A 22,374-nucleotide genomic window follows, 5' to 3' on the forward strand; every position below is an offset into this window, starting at 1 on the left:
TAGTTTGAGTAAGTCCCATTTGTTGATTCTAGTTGTTAACTCTTGCGCTATGGGTGTCCTATTGAGGAATTTGGGGCCCGATCCCACAGTATGTAGATCGTAGCCAACTTTTTCTTCTATCAGATGCCGTGTCTCTGATTTAATATCAAGCTCCTTGATCCATTTAGAGTTAACTTTTGTGCATGGCGAGAGATAGGGATTCAGATTCATTTTGATGCAAATGGATTTCCAGTTTTCCCAGCACCATTTGTTGAAGATGCTATCCTTCCTCCATTGCATGCTTTTAGCCCCTTTATCAAATATAAGGTAGTTGTAGTTTTGTGGATTGGTTACTGTGTCCTCTATTCTGTACCATTGGTCCACCCGCCTGTTTTGGTACCAGTACCATGCTGTTTTTGTTACTATTGCTCTGTAGTATAGTTTGAAGTCTGGTATCGCTATACCACCTGATTCACACTTCCTGCTTAGCATTGTTTTTGCTATTCTGGGTCTTTTATTATTCCATATGAATTTCATGATTCTTTTATCTATTTCTACAAGAAATGCTGTTGGGATTTTGATTGGTATTGCATTGAACTTATAGAGAACTTTTGGTAATATCGCCATTTTGATGATGTTAGTTCTGCCTATCCATGAGCAGGGTATATTTCTCCATCTTCTAAGGTCTTCTTCTATGTCTTTCTTTAGGGTTCTGTAATTTTCATTATATAAATCTTTCACCTCTCTTGTTAGGTTGATTCCCAAGTATTTTATTTTTTGGGGGGATATTGTGAATGGAGTAGTTGTCCTCATTTCCGTTTCAGAGGATTTGTCGCTGATATACAGAAACGCCTTTGATTTATGCGTGTTGATCTTATATCCTGCCACTTTGCTGAATTCATTTATTAGCTCTAGTAGCTTCTTTGTAGACCCTTTTGGGTCTGCCAGGTATAGGATCATATCATCTGCAAATAAGTTCTTCTTTTCCTATTTTTATGCCTTTAATTTCTTTCGTCTGTCTAATTGCTCTGGCCAGTGTTTCAAGGACTATGTTGAACAGAAGTGGTGAGAGAGGGCATCCCTGTCTTGTACCAGATCTTAGAGGGAATGCCTTCAATTTTTCTCCATTCAGAATGATGCTGGCCTGTGGCTTATCATAGATTGCTTTTACAATGTTGAGGTATGTTCCGGTTATCCCTAATTTTTCTAGAGTTTTGAACATAAAGGGATGCTGAACTTTGTCGAATGCTTTTTCTGCACCTATCGAGATGATCATATGGTTCTTATTTTTAAGTCTATTGATGTGGTGAATAACATTTATTGATTTCCGTATATTGAACCAGCCTTGCATCCCAGGGATGAATCCTACTTGATCATGGTGTATAATTTTTTTGATATGTATTTGAATCCGATTCGCCAGAATTTTATTGAGGATTTTTGCGTCAAGGTTCATTAGAGATATTGGTCTGTAGTTTTCTTTCTTTGAAGTGTCTTTGTCTGGTTTCGGAATCAGGGTGATGTTGGCCTCGTAGAATGAATTTGGAAGTTCTCCCTCTTTTTCTATTTCCTGAAATAGCTTGAAAAGTATTGGTGTTAGTTCCTCTTTAAAGGTTTTGTAAAACTCTGCTGTATACCCATCCGGTCCTGGGCTTTTCTTAGTTGGTAATCTTTTGATGGTTTCTTCTATTTCCTCTATTGTTATTGGTCTGTTTAGGTTGTCTATATCCTCCTGACTCAATCTGGGCAGATCATAAGACTTAAGGAATTTATATATGCCTTCACTATCTTCTATTTTATTGGAGTATAAGGATTCAAAATAATTTCTGATTATCTTCTGTATTTCTGAAGTGTCTGTTGTGATATTGCCTTTTTCATCCCGTATGTTAGTAATTTGAGTTCTCTCTCTTCTTCTCTTCATTAGCATGGCTAAGGGCCTGTCGATTTTATTTATTTTTTCAAAGATCTCAAAAATTTCTTATCAATGCTTACATATTTTTTCTATATGAAATAATGAATTAATTTTACATTAAATTTTAATATTAACTTAATCTACCCTTCTAAGAACATAGTATAATGTTCACATTTAAACATGTCTTAGTAGATAGCAATAAATATTTCAGAATTTTTTAAAGTTTTTATTCTTAAACCTTTTATAATTGAGTATAACATATATTTTTAACCTAGTAAATGTCAGCAAATTTGAAATTCAAGGTAGATATAGTTCTAGAAAATGTGAAGTTCCAAAATGACATAAAAATACAAAATCTGAAAAAAGCAATCAATATATGTTAAGTAAACAACATTGTTTTTAAAGCAAAACGTTTCCTTCCATAAAGTACCAGGCCCAAAAAATTTTACATGGGTTCACCACATTTATTTCCATTGTCTACTAGTTGACATAGAAAAAGAGAAAAGATGCTAAAACCATTTCTAAACAGAAATCAACTATTATAATTACACATTCCAATAAAGTCAAATTAAGAAAATATGATTGTGGGTTTATTTTCATTTATAAATATTAACACCAATATCATAAAATTTTATTCAAGTAAAATGTGTTTTGTTAAAAGAAAAAAAAATAAGATTATACCAGCAAAGTAGAAAATATTGTTCAACATTCCTAGAAAACTACTTAGAAAGGCAATTTCATAATTAAATGCCATAATAAATTACATTAAAAAAAACTTATCAAATAGAAAAACTTCAGCATTTCTTTCAAGGTTGGCTCAAAAAAAAAAAAAAAAGAATAGAAAACCCATGACTATCCAAAAAAGTACATGAGTCTCAGACAATGCAAAAAACAGGAAAAGAAATAAAAAGAGTTGAGAATTTGCTAGAAATAATCAAAATTGTTTATTTGTAGATGATATTCATGTAGATAAAAAATCTAATAAGAGAACCTATTGGCAAATGAAGAAAAAAAGAAATTAAAGGAAAGTTCAACAAGACTATAAAATAGAATTAGAATTATGTAAGGGAAAATTAACACACATTCAAAAGGGTCCAAAAAAACTTATAAAATTGTTAAAAATCTAAAACAATTCAATGTCACCAGGAGCTGAGAATAGAAAGATTTCTTAAACAAAACCCAAAAAAGCATAAATTGCAACATAGAAAACTGATAGATTTGACTTTATCACACTAAAGTAGTTTTGAAGCCAATCACCTGTCCCAGAGCAGCAGAGCATCGGCCCAGGTCAACTGGAGTACAAGTGGCAACATGGGCTGAGGCAAGCCAAGGTGTATCAACCTGTAGCACCACAGCAGCCTGGCCTGGGCCCCAAGTTCACAAAATACTGCAGCACTGAACCCCAAGCACCCACGGTCAACTGATATGAACCTCCTGCTTCCCTCCAAGTGGTAGGAAAATGGAAGTGGGGAGACCTGATTGAAGATTAGCATAAATTTGAACAAATAGCATTGGTACTTTTCCAAATCCTAATTAACATAAATTTGGACCAATAGCTTTGACCAAGTGCTATACAAACCCCTAGACTAGCACCCTCAATTGACAATCCCTGTTGGGTCCCTTCTTGCCCTATAGGAACTGTCCCCTTTCTTCCCACATGAATAAATCCTACTCTTTTGTACTCACTCTTCTTCATCTATGGATTTCAGTCTTCAAATTCACAATATAAGAATCCAGATAGAAAAAACTAGTAGTGATCTTCAGAGGTCTGTAGCAACATTGGAGGACACAGCCTGCCATTAAGAGCTGCAACATACCCCTCAATGCTGGTAGAGATGAATCAGTGTTGCCAGCTGTGACTCATGCCAACAGGCATGCCCTATCTAAGACTGCAACAGGGTTTGTCAGCTGCAGAGGGCTGCAGTTTACACAGACTCCACCCACCAGTAGAGGCAGAGAAACTCCAATTTCATCTTCACACATGTACATGTAAAATGTATTCATTTTTTAAAAATAATTAACCATAATAAATGTATACAAACAAAATGAAATCAGCAAGAAACCCTATGGAAAGGTAATTTACAGGTATGGGATAACCTGAATGGTTCCTAAGTATGTTATAGGTATTCAGTGTTATAGGTCTTCAATTACTACTAATTGGAGGAAGCACATAACAGTCAATATTTGAGTGCTTACTATGGGCAGGCATCATTCTGATTTCTTTTAAAATATAGGTGTTTTGATCCTTACAGTAACTCTGTCATCTAGATAGCATCTTCTTTTTTGAACTAGGACACAGGAAGCAAGAGAGGGTCTCAGCAATTCAGCAAGACTCTCTTAAAATAAAAAATAAAAAGGACTGGGGAGGTGGCTCAATTGAACTCCCTGGGTTCAATTCCTAGTACCAATAAATAAATAAATAAATAAGAGAAAGAAGAAAAAGAAAGGAAGGAATAAAGGGAAGGAGGAAAAAAGAAAGCTACAAGAGTATTAAATGGTAGACTTATTTAAACAATTAGAATCCAAGTAAAATTGCTGTGAGCCCAGGCACCAAACCACTATAACTCAACTGCTTCTATAGTTAACTGATAACTATAATATAGTTATATAACAGAAGCTAGCAAGGTTGTGGAAAAAATGAGAAACCTCATATAATATTGATAGGGGAAGTTCTAACATGATGTAGCTATTTGGAAAATAATTTGGCAACATTTAGCAAACGCTGTAGGTACATATTCTGTGCTCCCAAATTCCACTTAGATATGTATATTCCAGAGTGTCTACTCTCAGATGCAACAGGAGGCATAGACAATGAATCCACCCAGAGCATATTGTGGTAGAAAGAAGTGGAATCAGAGATTATATTTTGGTAAAAGTATAATGTCTAACTAAAATGTGATACGTGGATATGCATGAGAATAATAACATAGTGTCAGAGGCAATGAACAGCCAGGAAGGAATGGCAAGGTAGGCAGATTTCAAAACTATAAAGGTAAATAACAGAAGGAAAATGCAGTGTCACATACGCAATTAAAAGCATGCTGTTTTTATGGTGTTCATATTTTCAAGTGACCTTGAAACACATGAATGCAGCCTGGAAAAGTGTATGCTGAATGCCTGTGAGTCAGTGTGTGGTGGAGAACAGAAGGGGATTGATGATGGAGGAATGAATGAGAACAACCATGCAATTAAAAACTGTGGAAAAGGAACACGAGTGGGTCATCAAAGTCAGTTGTGAAGCAAGGAGTACCACCAACTCATCTCAACACATCTGAGATCCAAAATCCCTGTGAAAAATTAAAATAGGAAAAATTAAAAATCTGTTATTCTATATTTAAATGATTTTTGAATGCTGATATATCAATATATAAAATTCAGAACTGTTAGAATAAAAAGTTATTTAGAGATTTAGAGAAATCTTGAACTAAAATCTTGTACTAAAGATTAGTACAAAAAATAATACTAAGAATAGTACTTTGTACTAAAGAATAGTACAAGGAGAATTATTGGAGATAAACATAGTGGTTCCAATCCCATTTTTTCCTGTGTATAACTTTAGCTTGTGTGACAAAAGGAAATATCTAATCCAGGAAGTGTCTCACATGAACTGTGAAATCTAGGTTACTCATTTACTATTTTATTACCGTCTGGTAAGAATGTATAGAAAAATACTTGTTCCTATGGACCTGTAATCCTGCAGCCTTATAAACCATCATTATAAAAAAGTGATTATGATTTTTAAGGATAATGCAATTTATATCACATCTATTTTGGCCTTTCTTATATCCAATTTCAAAGTTTTTAGTAACCCTTTGAAGCATATTTACTTATTGAATTAAGTAAACACCAAAGAAGTGAACAGCCTGTTCAGTACTTAAAAAGACGTCAGTCAAATGTGTTCTGTCTGATGGTCTTCATTGCTCTCCTCCTGCCCTGACAGTCTTTATTTTTTTCTTTTCTTTTTTTTTTTTTTTTTTTTTTTTGTGGTGCTGGGTCTCGTGCATGTGAGGCAAGCACTCTACCAAATGAGCTATATTCCCAGTCCCTGCCCTGATAGTCTTTATTATGTGACTTTAATATTCAACATTTTCAGAAAATGGATGAACTTAAGAACGTTAAGTGAAATAAGCCAAACAGAAAGTTAAGGGAATTTTCATATGTGGAACTTTTCATATGTGGAAGCTATAGAGAAAAAAAGAAGAGAAATGTGAAAGGAAGGAATCTCACGAAAATTGAAGGGAGACCAGTAAAGAGACCAGAAGGTGGAGGAGGGAAGGAAAGGGGAAAAACTGGGGGACAATTTTATATTGTAATATAGTATACATGTATGAATATATAATAACAAATCTCACCAATATGTGTAATCATAATGTACCAATAAAAATTTATGTGTAAGATTATTGCCTCAGACTTTAGTCAGAACTTAATTTAAATTTTAAATCAAATGGGTACAAATTGTACCATATTCCCTTCCTAATAGTGAAGTTGAGTACATTTCCTTAAATTTTTTGGCTGCTTATGCATATTTTGTGACTTTTATGTTCACAATATTTATGTGTTTACCTATTGTGTGATTTCCTTAATTTTTTCATCATTGTGTATATTGCAAATATTGACTCCTTATCTCACATATGTTTTACAAGTATTTTCTCCTAGTATTTTTGTTGTATCTGGACTTTTCTTCATCTTTAACAAGACCTTTCCACACCAAGATTAAAAAATCCTTCCATAGTGTCTTCTTATTAGAAGATTTGTATATTTAAAGCTTTTTTTCTCTCTAGATAGACATTTACTCTACATATAAAATACTTTTGCACATTGTGGGTAAATATACTTATTTATTTTCAACACATTAATAGTTTCATAGTTAAATAAGAAATCTGAGGTGGAAAATGAGAGGTGGATGGGACCTTAAGAATTATTCAGGGGCTGGGGCTATAGCTCGTTAGTAAAGTGCTTCCCATGCACATGTGAGGCACTAGGTTCATCCTCAGCACCACATATAAATAAATAAATAATAAATAAATAAATAAATAAACTGTGTCCATCTACAACTAAAAAAAAATAATTAAAAAAATCATTCAGTCCATGTCCCATTCATTATTCACATGGCTAAGATCTATCCAAAGCATATCTGCATTGAAAGTAATTTGTTTTGAATGTGTGGGCTTGATGGTGGGCCTGAAATTGTATTTGACCAGATCATTTCTTGCCTTGACATTTCCTACTGTTTGCATGTTTATATACATGCATATTTATATGTGCCTGTGTGTAAATGTATATTAATGTGTTTTAAGCAATTTGGCTAGTACTCTTTTCATGTTTAGCTTCTCTTTCTAGGTATTTTTGGTATTCCCTGAAATCATAGGTTTTATGAGCATATGTGGAAGCTATAGAGGAAAAAGGAAAAGAAAAGTGAAAGAAGAGAATCTCATGATTACAAATAAAGAGTAATGATTATTGAATCTGTTTTCTTTTTAAGTTACTTATTTTCAGAGTCTGACTAAGAGTTTCTGCAACTTCTGGTTTGACTCAATCTTCTTCTGAAAATAATGCAATGGCAAATGCCCATTGTACATGAAAATACTCATTTTTGTAGGCCAGGCCCAAGTAGGGAAAATATATGCAATTTGAATCCTGAAATATATGTATTGACATATTTGGACAAAAATTTTAAAGATATGATGTGTGATTAAAGCTTGGCCATTTTTTTTTTTTAGAGAAGAGTAGGGTTTTTTTTTTTTTTACTCTTTTAAGTTTTATTGGCATTTATTTTGTTTCTTTTTGCTTGCTAAAGTTATCATATAAATTTAAGGAATTTTAGAAAATGTATAAAAGTATGCAGAAAAATTATATTCTTTAGAATTTTCACATATATTTCTAATCTTGCTGGGCATGGTGGCATACGCCTGTAATCCCAGCAGTTTGGGAGGTTGAGGCAGGAGGATTGCAAGTTCAAAATCAGCCTCAACAATTTAGTAAGGCCCTAACAACTTAGCAAGACCCTGTCTCAAAATGAAAAATAAAAAGGGTTGGGGATGTGGTTCAGTAGTTAAACCTGATTCCTGGTTTCAATTGTTGGTACACACACCCAAAAATTAATACGAATTTCCAATCTTTATGTATACATGTGATTTTTAAACAAAATAAATACTACCCATGATTTTTCTTTTTTCAAGTTTACTTTTTTTACTTAAAACAGTAGTTGAAAGTTGTGAGATTTAACATTAAAACCTGGAAAGATTGGTGACAGTTCAATGTGTGTGCTCTTGCCCTTTGGTAAGAATATATCCCTTTCACTGTTTAATTTTTAAATTTTTTCTCCATTCATAACCTTTATATTTTCTTCATCACTCTTTGAGAATGCTAAGTAAGTGTTATGGTCAAATTGCCAAAGTCAATCACTGCTAAAAGGAAGCAGATATAAAATATATTGAATTACTAAGTAAAAGTGCTAGATGAGGGAACTAATGCAGTCGTAAAGTCTGGATTTTTTTTCTAGGTCTTCCTACTAGCTGTGGAGTTTTTAGCAAGTTATATAAACTCTCCTCATTTTTCAATCTCTAATATAGAAATTTTGTCTTAAAAATAATTTTTGAGAACTAGACAGTGAATATAATGAGGTTTATAATAGCTAGCCTGAATAATAATCTTCCAGGTATCTTAGTTATTATCTGTGCTGTAATGGATATTTCTAGAATAGTTCAATTTAAAGACTCTTCAGCTAAAAACTTAAGTAATATAATATAGGTGATTAACAAAAATGCCTTTATTTTTTTCCCTTTTTATTGTACTTTATAATTATCTGTAACAGTGGGATTAGTTATAATATATTCATACATGCACACAATAAAACAGTATAAATTTGATCAATTTAATTCCCCAGTTCCTCCCCTTTCCCTCTCCACCCTCCCCCTGATTCCTTTCTATTCTACTGGTCTCCCTTCCATTTTTTTAAAATTTGTTCTAAATAGTTATACATGACAGTAGAGCACATTTTGACACATTGTACACAAATGGAAGACAAAAATCCCTTTAAAATGACTTTTATAAAAATACTTTTACTGAATGAAGTAAGGGTATAGAAAGATTCTATTTGATATCATTAATGACTTGGGATCCAATATAAAGGACTAAACTTCTTGGTTGAAAAAGTAAAGAAAAATGACTTAAAACTTGGAAGCTGGGCATAGTGACACATGCCTGTAATCCCAGTTGCTCAGGAGGCTGAAGCAGGAGAGTCATCAAGAGTTCAAAGCCAGCCTTACAACTTAGCAAGACCCTAAACAACCTATTAGACCCGGCTTCTAAATAAAATATAAAAAGGTCTGGGGATGTGGCTTAGTGGCTAACTGTCCTGGATTCAATGCCCAAGAAGGAGGAGAAGGAGGAGATGGAAGAGGAGGAGATGGAAGAGGAGGAGGAGAAAGAGGAGGAAGAGGAGGAGGAGGAGGAGGAGGAGATGGAAGAGGAGGAGGAGGAGGAGGAAAGAAAACTTTGAAATAAAGCCAAAGAACTACAGCATGACCTTTCAACATCATCCTGGTGTTCTGGTTATGAATCTAACCTAGATGTCTTTCAACAAATGAATGGATAAAGAAAATGTGGTGCATGTACACCATGGAATATTACTCAGCCTTAAAGAAGAGTGAAATTATGGTATTTGCAGGTAAATAAATGGAAGTAGAGAACATCATGCTAAGTTAAATAAGCCAATCCCAAAAAAACCAAAGGCCAAATGTTTTCTCTGATAAGAAGATGCTGATCTGTAGTGGGGCAGGGGGGATAGGGAAGAATGAAGGAACTTTGGTTTGTGTAAAGGGGAGTGAAGGGAGAGCTGGGGCTGTGGAAATGGGAAAGACAGTAGAATGAGACAGACATTATTACACTATATAATGTATGATATATGTATATACTATATAATGTATACATTATATAGTATGTATGATTGCACTACTGGAGTAATGTATGATTGCACTACTGGAGTAACTGCACCACGTACAGTCAGAGAAATGAGACGTTATGCTACATTTGTGTACAATATGTCAAAATGCATTCTACTATCAAATAAATTAATAGAAAAAAAGAAGCCCATTCAATGAATGCTTAATTATCTAAAGCTACATTGTCTACTATGGCAGCCTCTTATCATATATGGCTGTCCTTGAAATGTGGCTGGTTGAACTCAGATGTGCATAAATGTAAAATGAGCAGCAGATTTTGGAGACAACACAAAACAGGAATGTAAAGTATCTCACAATTTGTTATTTACACGTTAAAATCAAATTCTTGATATATCTGACTACATGAAGTTTACTGTTAGCATTATATTTACTTTTTCTTGTGCCTCTAGAAAACTTAAAATTACCTATGTGGCTTATATTATATTTCTGTTGGATGGTGCTGGTTTGGAAGACATACATAGCCTTGTATGACTCACTATTTAAAATTATTTAAGGCTTAGGCTTTGAAGTTTCATATTATATGGTAGATTTAGTTCCAGTCAGGAATGCAAATGATTTCCATCTGGTAAGAAAGATAACTCTACAGTTTATGATTTTATTATCCTGAAGAATATGCAGTTTGTGAGTAATGTAAGAACCTTATTAAGACTTTTTTTAAACGTGTTTAACCATGCCAATTTCAAAATGACCTTTGAACCCGCTTTGCCATCTTCCTGATTCCTTCACTGGAGAGGTAGTCAATCTTTGCAGTGCGTTCATTCTAGTGGTTTAATAGATGTGCTTTAACAGAGTTCATTTATAACGAATAAGACACATTAAGAGAAGTCTTTTTTTTAACTTTCTGAAAATTATATTTTTTTGTTTATTTATTTTTTTGGTTTTTTTATTATTAGTTGTTCAAAATATTACAAATCATACATTTGATTCAATCAGATTATGAACTCCCATTTTTGATGGAGCAAAGTCCTTATTCTATGGTAAACACTTTTTAATTATCTTGGCTTTTACAACTTTCTGTAAATTCGTGGTGATTTTCTTAAAATTCAGCTACCATTGTTCAGAAAGTTGCTTTGCGATTCACAGTTCACAAACAATACACAAAGAGAACTATAACCAGATGTTTTGGGCGTGACTGTTATCAATTGTCTGCAAGGATATAATCAGAAGTCACAGGGTTTTATGTTAAGGTGGATCCCTATTGAATTTCTGCTTTGAGCAGTTCATCATTAATGTTCTCAGTGAGCCTTCAGTTATGCTGCCATTCATCTGGCTCTGATGAAAAGACCTAGACTTAAAAAATTTAAGTGCAAGCATTTTCCCTAAAAGTTTCATTCCATACCTTGTAGGATGGCTTTTCAATTTTAAGTGCAATGAACAAGAATCTTTAAAGTTTAACATTTGTGACAGTTGCAAAATGAGTGGAGCTTCCTACTACTCCACAGAAATGTTAATTTAGAAATCAAAGTTAGTTTTTATCTAGAAATTCTTGTTGGTTCTCTTCCACTGCTAGTGGATGACTTTGATCTTCATGACACCTAAGAAAAGGAATCAATAATCATGTCTATGCTTTGTGCAGCCCTCAGATGATGCCAGTAAAGTAATTCACTGAAGAACTATTTAATAAGCATCTAATACACAGCAGCTACTCTACTTGGCATTGGGACACAATAGCAAATACATGACAAAATCTCTGCCTTCATGGAGTATCTCAGTTAGTAGCAGGACCCCAGTGATTGAAGGAGAGTAAATGAGGAAAGTGATTAGAGATAAGCACAGAGAAATAACCAGGATCATGTAAGAAAAGAGCATGTAGGTCACTAGAAGAACGTTGGCTGAAGATGGGCAGACAATCAAGCATCTGGGGGAGAGGAATGACATGATAGAAAACTGCATTTTAAAAGGATCAGACAGCTGTGCTATAGTGTTGTGAATTGACTGAAATAGGCATCAGTCTCCAATGAGCCACAATAATTTAGGCAAGAGATGATGGGATTTATACCACTGTATTTACTAGGCTATGAAAAACAGTTGGGTTCATGAGATAAAGAACAGAGACAAGGATGGCTCTGTCTTATTTACTTTTTGTCTGAATTCATGGAAGAACAGAGTTGCGATTTACTGAGAAAAGATTATGAGAGGACTGGGAGTGATATAAGGGTTAAGTTTGGGATCTGGTAACTTTGAGAGGGCTAGTACACTTCATAGCGAGGTGGGGAATAGGTTGTCATAGATGAGGGTCTAACAGTCCAAGTTCAAGAGAGATGCATAGTTCAGGGATAGATGTATATATTAGGAAGTCTGAGGCGTGAAGATGACATTTAAAGCATTATAGGTGAGACTACTAAGGGAACGTGTGCATCTTTTTTCTAAAAGATGAGGGCAAGAACTAAGTCTGGGGGCATTCCAACCTTTATGCTCACACATCCCGAGTAAATTCCAATCCAGAATTTGCAACATTTGTTTTTCTAAAGAATATAATTATTTTTATGGGTCACCTATTAAAATTCCAAAGAACTGAAATGTGCTGAACATCCTTTGAGAAATGACATAATTCCTTGCCTCATCTTTCCACTTAATTTTTTCTGATGTAATTTTTCTTAATTTTTCCTATTTCAGGGGCTAGGGTTGTGGCTCAGCAATAGAGTGCTTGCCTAGAATGTGTGAGGCACTGATTCTCAGCACTACATATAAATAAATGAATAAAATAAAGGTCCATCAACATCTAAAATTTTTTTTTAAAAAAATCCTATTTGACTTTATTTCAACTAGTTTTCACAGTGAATGAAATTAGAAAGGAAACAGGACAACCAATTCAATAAAACTGACAGTGTATCAGCTCTGTCTTCTCCTTTTTTTTCTATTTAAAGTGATAATTATGAAATCGTGATCAGAAACAAAGAAGAAATTTGAAGTCCTTTGTTTTCTTTCCCTCAATAATTTTTAACAACCTTTTAGAAAATGGTTTCAATATGTTAAAAGAGGAACTTTCCATACCACTGGGAAATATAAATTCTCAAAGATTCTGATTTTTCAAGGACAGTGAATACTTCTTAGTTGGAGATTTCTTCCCTTTAATATATTGGAGTGTCTCAAACAAGCTTCTAAAATTTTATTAGGAAAAAAAATGAAAAATAAATATTCAGATGTTGATTTCATGCCGTAAGCATACCAAGTAAAGGTATATTAAAAAGAATTGTTTCAGTCCCTGCCACTTTGTATACATAAACACAAAGCTCATATATATAACTCTTCTTTTTTTTAAATAAATAAACCCAATTACAAACAACTCAACATTCCTGAAATAAAATATTTGTCCATGAACTACTTAAACCTTACAGAAACTTTTCTGTAACACAAATGAACCTTTCCATTTTTTGTCTTTGGATAATATTCCACTGGGAAAATACTCAATTGTACTTGAAGTACTTTTAATATGGTTGTCACACTGTTCTATATTTTTTAAGCAAAACAGTTTTGAACATGCCACACAATAAAACTCATTATTCCATTTAATTATTAAGCATCAATAAAAATACATTAATTAAATTTAAAATTATTTTTTACCTATAACCAATCATTACCCCCCACACCACATGCACACAGTACAATAGTCATCCTTTAAGAGAATAAACGTTACATGCAGAGAATTCTTGTTTCTTTGATGGATGCAAACAGAACATAAGCTTCTGCCTTAGAGAAGCTTGGTGGTCAAACCTAGTAAGCATTTTTTTCTTGTTGTTTATCTGCCTCTTCTTCGCTGAATCTGAAACTAGAACATCTCTTTAACTTTCAGTCTTAACTGAAAACAACTTTTGTCAGCATTTCCATTTGATAGTTTCAAGATCTAAATTTCACAAGCTAAATCAAAACCCAGATGACAGTATTCTCATCCATGTTGTAACAAGAGAATTTCAAATTTCGCAACTCTAGTCTGAAAACATCTGTTGTTTTAGAACTTTCTTGGGCTTCTGGGAGAGTGCAGATTTCCCTGGAATCCAGAATAGTGTCATAATTTCTCAATGTTCTCATTAGGAAATGCACAGATGATCCTTCAGGGGAGATTTCAGGACACCCTATGTTGTTTTGCCCCATCAACCATCCAACTGAACAAGAGAAATTTGAGTACAGAATTTGCTGAATCAGCTTCAGTGAAAGGGGAGTCTTACCTAAAAGTACACTCCTGGGACTGGGATGAATCTTCCCTGCAAATGCTAGATGTCCCACACTCAATCCTCATATGTCATTATAGAGACCCCTAAAGCCAAGCTCATAAAGGCATGCTAACAAAAAGGAATAGTTGAGCAGGATTACAACCATGACACGGAATATGAATTACACTGTTAGCCTGTCATATTTATTCTTGGTTACTTATCAGAAAGTATGTGCATGAACTGAGTATTACAGTACATTATGAGTGTTTTGGAATACCATCTTGAGTAGACGCTGTTAACATTAAATTCCTAACAAGGACTTCAGTTTCCTAGTTTATAAAATTATCATGAGGATGTTGATGATACCTAACTATTCACTGCATGGTCCACAGAGAACTGAATGAAGTTATTATGGCTGTGCAAATGGTTGTATACTGTTGAGCTTGATGTGTAAAAGTCAATTAAAGGATGCTAAACATCAAGAACTCCTAAATACATCCTGACTCACAGTTACACATCTCCTTCTCTTTCCGTACTAGAGGGTTGAGAGTGCAGAGAAGTGTTACAAGGAGGCTCCTCATCTAAGTGAAGGGAGGTGGGAGATACTTTAGGAGGAATACAAGTGTCAAGAGAATGTGGAAATGGAATGCTTCCTGTTTCTTGAAATGAGATGGCCCCAAAGCTAACACTAGAAGATAGGTACACTGGTGTTCCATAGAGAAGCTGATAGAGACATGCCTCTAGAGGGCTTTCTAAAAGGACAGTAAGCTGGACCTTCTACTCTCATCTTCTTTTTCATCCAAATTAAATAAGTAAACAATTGAAACTTTAAAAACTGTTTTGTTTTGTTTTGTTTTGTTTTTAAGTAGGCACCGTTATCCTTGGGGAAGACCCCTTAAAAATGGTGATCCCCAGAAAGTCAGTTCATGAGTACTTAATATAAACAATCATAAAGATTTATATTTAGCTGTAAGAGAAGAAGGCAGCAGGATCGGCTCTGGATGCATGCTTGCTGAGCTGCAGAAAATGCACAGGCTGCTTATGGTGTCCCTCAGCACAAGGTGTTATGAGAGTTCCTAGTGGGTGGGTATGTTTCCAAGAGATTTTGATCACAGAGAGTGTTGCCTACTTCTAAGACCTTAGAAGGTGGAAAGATCTCCTGTGCTCTTGGATAGGCAGAATTAGCATTGTCAAAATGGCCATACTACCAAAAGTGGACAGATTTAATGCAATTCCTATTAAACTCCCAATGACATTCGTCTTAGTAATAGAAAAAGCAATCGTGAAATTCATTTGAAAAAATAAAAGACCAGAATAGCCAAAGAAATCCTTAGCAAGAAAAGCGAAGCAGGAGGCATCACAATACCAGACCTTAAACTACACTACAGAGCCATAGTAACAACAACAAAAGCCTAATATTGGCACCAAAACAGATATGAAAACGAATGGTACAGAATAAAAGACACAGAGACAAACTCAGATAAATACAGTTATCTCATATTAGACAAAAGCACTAAAAACATACATTGGAGAAAAGATAGCCTCTTCAACAAATGGTGTTAGGAAAACTGGAAATCCATATGTAGCACAATGAAATTAAAACCCTATCTCTCATCCCATACAAAAATCAACTTAAAGTGGATCAAGGACTTAGGCACTAGAGCAGAGATCCTGCACTTACTAAAAGAAAAAGTAGGACTAAATCTTCACTATATTGGTTTAGGAACTAACTTCCTTAACAAGATTCCTAAAGTGCAAGAAGTAAAATCAAGAATCAATAAATGTGATAGGTTCAAACTATAAAGCTTCTTCTCAGCAAAAGAAACAATCAGTGAGGTGAATAGAGAGCCTACAGAATGGGAGCAAATTTTTGCCACATGCACATCAGATAGAGCACTAATCTCCAGGGTATAAAAAGAACATAAAAAACTCAACACCCCCCCCAAAATTATAATAACCCAATCAATAAATGAGCTAAGGAATTGAACAGACACTTTCACAAAAGATGAAATACAATTGATCAACAAACATATGAAAAAGTGTTCAACATCTCCAGCAATTAGAGAAATGCAAATCAAAACTACTCTAAGATTTCATCTCACTCCAGTTGGAATGGCAATCATCAAGAATACAAGCAATAGGGCTGGGGTTGTGGCTGAGTGGTAGAGCACACCTCTAGTATGTGCGAGGCCCTGGGTCTGACCCTCAGCACCACATAAAAATAAACAAAATAAAGGTATTGTGTTCAATTACTTCTAAAAAAATTAATGTTTTGTTTTTAAAGAATACAAGCAACACACCTGTCAAAAATCATTTGACCATATATTTAAGGATTTACCCCTGGGATCTTTTTGTCTATTCTACTGGCCTGACTTTATGTTAGCTGAACACTGAATTGGTTACTAAAGCTTTGTAGTAAGTTTTAAAATTTGGAATATGAGTTCTCCAACTTCGTTCTTCTTTTTCACTCTTGGATATTTGGAGTTCCTCAAAATTCCATGTGAATTTTAGGATGCATTTATCTATTTGTGTAAAAAGTATCATTGGAATTTTGACAGGGATTGCACTGAATTTTTAGATCACTTTGGAGAATAGTGACATTTTAATAATATCAAATCTTCCAATCCATGATCATGGGATGTGTTTCCATTTATTTATGTCTTTTTAAGTTTCTTTCAGGAATCAGGGTTTTGTAGTTTTCATTGTATAATTGCATCAGCTATTTTTTATGTTAAATACACATTTTCCAACTCAAATAAAATAATACAAGCAACAATAAATGTTGGTAAGGATAGGGGGAAAAAGTACACTCATACATTGCTGGTGGGACTGCAAATTGGTGCAACCACTATGGAAAGCAGTATAGAAATTCCGCAGAAAACTTGTGATGGACATCATTATCCAAAGTACATGTATTGGTGTGAACATAATTTATATACAACTAGAGATATGAAAATTTGTGCTGTATATGTTTAATAAAAATTGTAATGCATTCTGCTGTCATTTGTTTTTTTAAAAAATCAATTAAAAATTTTTTTAAAAATAGAAAACTTGGAATGGAACCACCATTGACCAGTTATCCCACTCTTCAGTTTATATCCAAAGGATTTAAAACCAACACACTACAGTGACACAGCCACATTAATGTTTATAGCAGCTCAATTCACAATAGCTAAACAATGGAACCAACCTAGTTCCCTTCAACAGGTGAATGGATAAAGAAACTGTGGTATATATACACTGTAAAAAATTACTTGACCTTAAAAAAAGAATGAAATTATGGCATTTGCCAGTAAATGTATGGAATTGGAGAATATCATGCCAAGCAAAATAAACCAATCCCAAAGAACCAAAGGCCAAATGTTTTCTCTGATATCCAGATGCTAATTCACAATAAGGCAGGAGGTGGTAAGAATAGAGGTACTTTGGATTAGACAGAGGGGAGTGAAGGGAGGGGAGGGGTTATGGAGGTAGGAATGATAGTAGAATGAATCAGACATTATTACCCTATGTGCATATATGATTACTCAACCTTTGTAACTCTACATCATGTACAACCAGGGAGACTGAGAAGTTATACTCCATTTTATGGATGATGTGTCAAAATGCGTTCTGCTGTCATGTATAACTAAAAACAACAAATTAAAATTTTTTTTTTTTTAAAAAAAGAGAATGTTGCCTGCTTCTTAAGCAGAGTTTTAAAGAGAGGTGGCTGGCTATCAGGAAAAGGAGAAAGAAAATATGGGACCATTCATGCTCTTGCTACATGGAGTGTCCCACCAACATCATGCATTAATGAGATAACTGGACTCCAGCCATGTCATGGGTAATCCTACCAAGAACGCAGCCTGCAAGGGCCTTGGGTTAGACCTGTAGGAGCAGTGGGCTGAAGCAGGGACTGAAGGTGAAATACTGGAGGTTTGTCCTCCTCAGAAGACTGTGAAGAATGAAGCCTCAGTTCAGGACAGAGAAGAATGTACAAAAATGTTCTCCACAAGCCACTCACTCACTGGACATCTGCCACAGAGGATGTCCGTGACTAATTACCTCAGCCTCTCTTACCTGAGACTTTGCCCCTTCTCCTCTCATTTCTGCTCACCAATACTTTGAAGGTAAAAAGGCAAATAAAGGAGCAATGGAGAGTGATAAAGAGAAAGCACAGAAAGAGAACAAGAGACTATGTCCCCTTCCCCATTATAAATCTCTGAGCTTTGGAGCATGGTTTTGTTGAGGAAAGTGAAGAATTTCTGAACTTAATGTGAGGTTAAAGTGTTAATTTATAGTGATGAGGCTTTATTTATTTTTGAAATTTAAAGAAATTAAAAGAAAACTTCAAATTTTTTTTTTTAATGTATTGGCAAGCACAATGGCACCTGTCTGTGATCCCAGCTACTTGGGAGGCTGAAGCAGGAGGATTCCAAGTTCAAGGCCATCTTGGGCAACTTGATGAGACCCTGACTCAAAAATAAAAAGGGAGGGAGATGTAGCTCAGTGGTAAATCACTCCTAGTTTCGATATCCAGTACCAAAAAAAAATTAAGTTTTACATATATGCAGAACAGTGCACAAATATGAAATTAGTATTTTTGTAGTATCACAAAGTGATTCCATCTGTGTTACTATTTCCCAGGTCAGGAAATACTCCACTGTTAAACACTATGTCTTGTTACGCTGCAGGAGTCTCTTGTATCTAATATTTACTGTGTCTCTTTCTGAACCATTTTCTCTTGTGTTTGAATCTTATTTTGATCATCATGGCCCTGGGAGCAATAGACCATATACTATATATGTACCCTAGGTGTGTAGTAGGCTAAACTGAGTAGATTTGTATAAGTACACTCTGTGATATCCACACAAGGAAATCATCTAACTATGCATTTCTCAGAATGTATCCTCGTGGTTCAGCAACACAATTATATTATCATTAATAATCATCATCAAGCATTTAATCTAAGAGATGTGAGAGACTATGCCAGCAGTTTATGTATGTTATCTCCTATAATTATCCAATATCCTAAGAATATAGGCTCAGAAATTTTAAGCAAACCATCCAAGATCACACAATTATAGGTGATTTATTTAGAATTTGAACCCATTTGGCTAAACCCAAGTCCAAACTCTACCCACTACATTAATGTACCCTTCCACAAGAAGAAAGAGGTGTGAGCCATTATAAGGCCATTATAAGGCACAATGCACAGATGCTTCTTGCTGTGTCTAAGAATAAAATGTTATCACCATTGTATAGGTGAAGAACTGAGGGAGGCACTGTGAGTAGTCATATGGCAAGGCTGGGAGTCAGGGTAGGCCTTCCACCTTTGAGTAGCATTGTGCTGTCTCCTGGCATCTTAACGTGAGCTTCCAAGAAGCAGGTGCCAAACAAGGATTCTAGTGACACCAGAGGTGATTCTCCAAAGTGAAAATGTTTTGAGGTGAGATGGGAAGGCAGAAAGCCAATATGGTACAAATAACTACTGGGGAAACAAGTTTAGCCCCCAGGGAACTCTGGGGAACTGTGTGAAATAATAACTTAGTTGTTACTCTGCTGGGAGAGCTTCAATCCCAGGCTTCTGATCTGCCTGGGGCAGCATCACCTGTCAGAGAAGACCTCAGGCAGGGAGAGATAGATTCTAGCTGTTGGAAGTTCGGCAGAAATTTTCTGCAGTGATAAATATTGAGAGTATACGGGTAGCACCAACGGTTTCTAAGAAAACTGGAATTGTGATATTAATACTGGTAGTTTCCAGAATTCATCAAAACCTAGAAAAAATAATAATTCTTTGATCAAAGATCCACTTCAAATATTTTGAACACTTCATTTAAAGTTCCTATGATATTAGAGCTTTTATAGGACAGAGTTCATTCTATTTAAAACAGTATTTGAAGCTGGGGGCAGAGGCACATGCCTGTAATCCCAGTGGCTCAGGAGGCTGAGGCAGGAGGATGGAGAGTTCAAAGCCAGCCTCAGCAGCAGTGAGGTGCTAATCAACTCAGTGAGACCCTGTCTCTAAATAAAATATAAAATAGGGTTGGGGATGTGACTCAGTTGTTGAGTGACCCTAAGTTCAATCCCAGGTACCCACACCCCACACACATCCAAAAAAAAAAAAAAAACCAGGATCATGTACTTACGCATATCTTCATGAACTGTTTTTCCTCCAGATCCAAAAACAACACTGTTCAATCAGGCCACCTTCTGTGCCTCTGAAAGAAGATGGTACAAAGGAAGTTGGTGAAAGCAACCTTAACCCTAATTATCATTTCTTTTTTAAAATTGCTATTTAATAATCTGTGTTTTAAAAGTTTATCTGTATGCCAAATCCATATCTTGCTTTGCCTAGACATTAAGGCTTACAAACCAGTCATATTTGTCTAGGGTGGACTCTGAGCCACGGTAAATATGTATGTTCCCAGCATTTTTTAACAAGTGTTCCATGGAGTCTTCTTATCAGGTCTTCTTATTTGAGTGCAATTCACTAAGCTGATCACAGACTCCCAAATGAAGCGGGAGGACATTTGGAAAAAATATACCTCACAATATTCAGGCCTCAATCCACCATGCCACCTATCTTGGTAATCAGAAAACCCAAATTCTAGATAATCAATAGTTCACATTTCAAGAGAAAGGTGAACTCTGCATTCTATATTTTTACAGAGAGGAATACTGTTACTAGAGGAGTTTCAGAGTGGGGGAACCTCAACTCAGAACAACTGGGATCTTTAGCATATGTGACAAAAAAGAATTTCAACATGCACCAGAGACACAGATTTATCTAGGAGGCAGATACACATTCCAGGGAGAATGCAGATCATCTCCAGAGGGAGAGAACAACAATCCCTTGATGTGAGGTGTTGATATTTATAAAGGGACAGTAGCTAGGGCTAGACTAGAGGTGGAGGCAGGGTAGAGTTATACAATTTCATGCAGTGTTTTTTTTTTGTTTTGTTTTTTTTGTTGTTGTTTTGTTTTTTGGCAAGCATATAAGCTGTGTTGCTGCTGAGTTGCTTGTTTTGCATTTCAAAAGTTTGTGGGCATTGCCTGCATTCCAACAGTTCATGAGCCCTATTTTTGGGAGGAGGGAGGGTAGAGATTTAACCCAGAGTACTTTACCACTGAGATATTTATCAGCCCTTTTTATTTTTTATTTTGAGACAGGGCCTCACTAAGTTGCTTAGGACCTCACTGAATTACTGAGGAAGGCCCTGAACTTGCAATCCTCCTGTCTCAGCCTCCCAATTGCTGGGATTACAGGTATGAGCCACCACACCCAGCTCTGAGCACTTTTCTTTTGAAACTCAGTATATCTTTCTTCTTCTGTATCCCCAAATTCCTATCTTCATACCTTTTACTATATATACAACAACTGATTTAAAACGCCTTCTCTAGCCCAGTGCAATGGTGCACTCCAGTAATCCCAGCTACTCTGGAAGCTGAGGCAGGAAGATCCCAGTTTTGGGATCAGCCTGGGCAACTTGGTGAAACCCTATCTCAAAATATAAAATGTAAAGGGCTGGGATGTAGTTCAGCAGTTGAGCACCTTTAGGTTCAATCCCCAGTTCCATAAAGGTAAAAAAAAAAAAAAAAAAAAAAAACCTCTTCTATAAAACATTGTGGATGACAATGTTGGAGACATTTTCCAACAACCACAAAGAAAGAGTCAAACCCTTCAGGTACAAAGCAGATTTAATGGGCCAAGGGACTTTTGTTAAAATTAATTTTGAATCTCAAGTGCATTCATGAAACCTCTGTACTGTTGTTTGCCTATTATCTTTTGATAATGCACATCCATGTAGCTAGACATTTGAAGACAATCATTGTTCCAACATCTCTCATGTATGTATCAATTTTGGAAATCAGAACCCAGGCATGGTAAAATGATGGACAATTTACATATGCAAATATAAACGAAACTTTGCTTATCCTTTATGCCAGTTCTCCTGGAATCAGTATCGTCCTTCAAGTTCTACTTCTAATCCCAACACTGTCGCCCTTTATTTTTCTGGAAGTCTCTTTCTAAGATGTTTCCTGCTCAGTAGAATTTTGTGATTTTAATAACTATTCCATATTCTACCTTATGTTTTACTCAGCTGATTCCTGAGGTCAAGGACTGGGCTAATAAAGTATCCTTGGCAATTTCTGTTATTAGCAAATTTATTGTTTATAATAGTGAGTTACACAGAGTACATACAAGGAAAGTTGATATGCTGTATTTTAATTACTTATCTAGAAAGACATAAAAATAATCCATGCTATTATTTATAAATTATAATTGTATGCTTATAAAATTGTTTGCTTTTCCTTTTGAAAAGAAGAAAATAAAATTCAACCATATCCCACCATCCAGAGATAACCACTCTTAACATCTGCTATG

The 22,374-nt window shown here is 35.2% G+C and overlaps 1 protein-coding gene across 2 annotated transcripts in view; it reads right to left on the reverse strand.

The window, feature by feature from the left end:
* Window positions 1-22,374, reverse strand: part of Scin (scinderin) — a 135,608-nt gene that overhangs the window by 91,604 nt on the left and 21,630 nt on the right. For both annotated transcript variants that reach the window (XM_078040053.1, XM_078040054.1), the window contains exon 2: window positions 20,135-20,206. In XM_078040053.1, the coding sequence (XP_077896179.1) occupies window positions 20,135-20,138 (4 nt within the window). In that variant the 5' untranslated portion in view covers window positions 20,139-20,206. The remainder of the gene's footprint in view (window positions 1-20,134; window positions 20,207-22,374) is intronic.

The sequence above is a fragment of the Ictidomys tridecemlineatus genome, chromosome 2 (assembly GCF_052094955.1).
Source record: "Ictidomys tridecemlineatus isolate mIctTri1 chromosome 2, mIctTri1.hap1, whole genome shotgun sequence".
In the NCBI taxonomy this organism is placed as follows: domain Eukaryota; kingdom Metazoa; phylum Chordata; class Mammalia; order Rodentia; family Sciuridae; genus Ictidomys; species Ictidomys tridecemlineatus.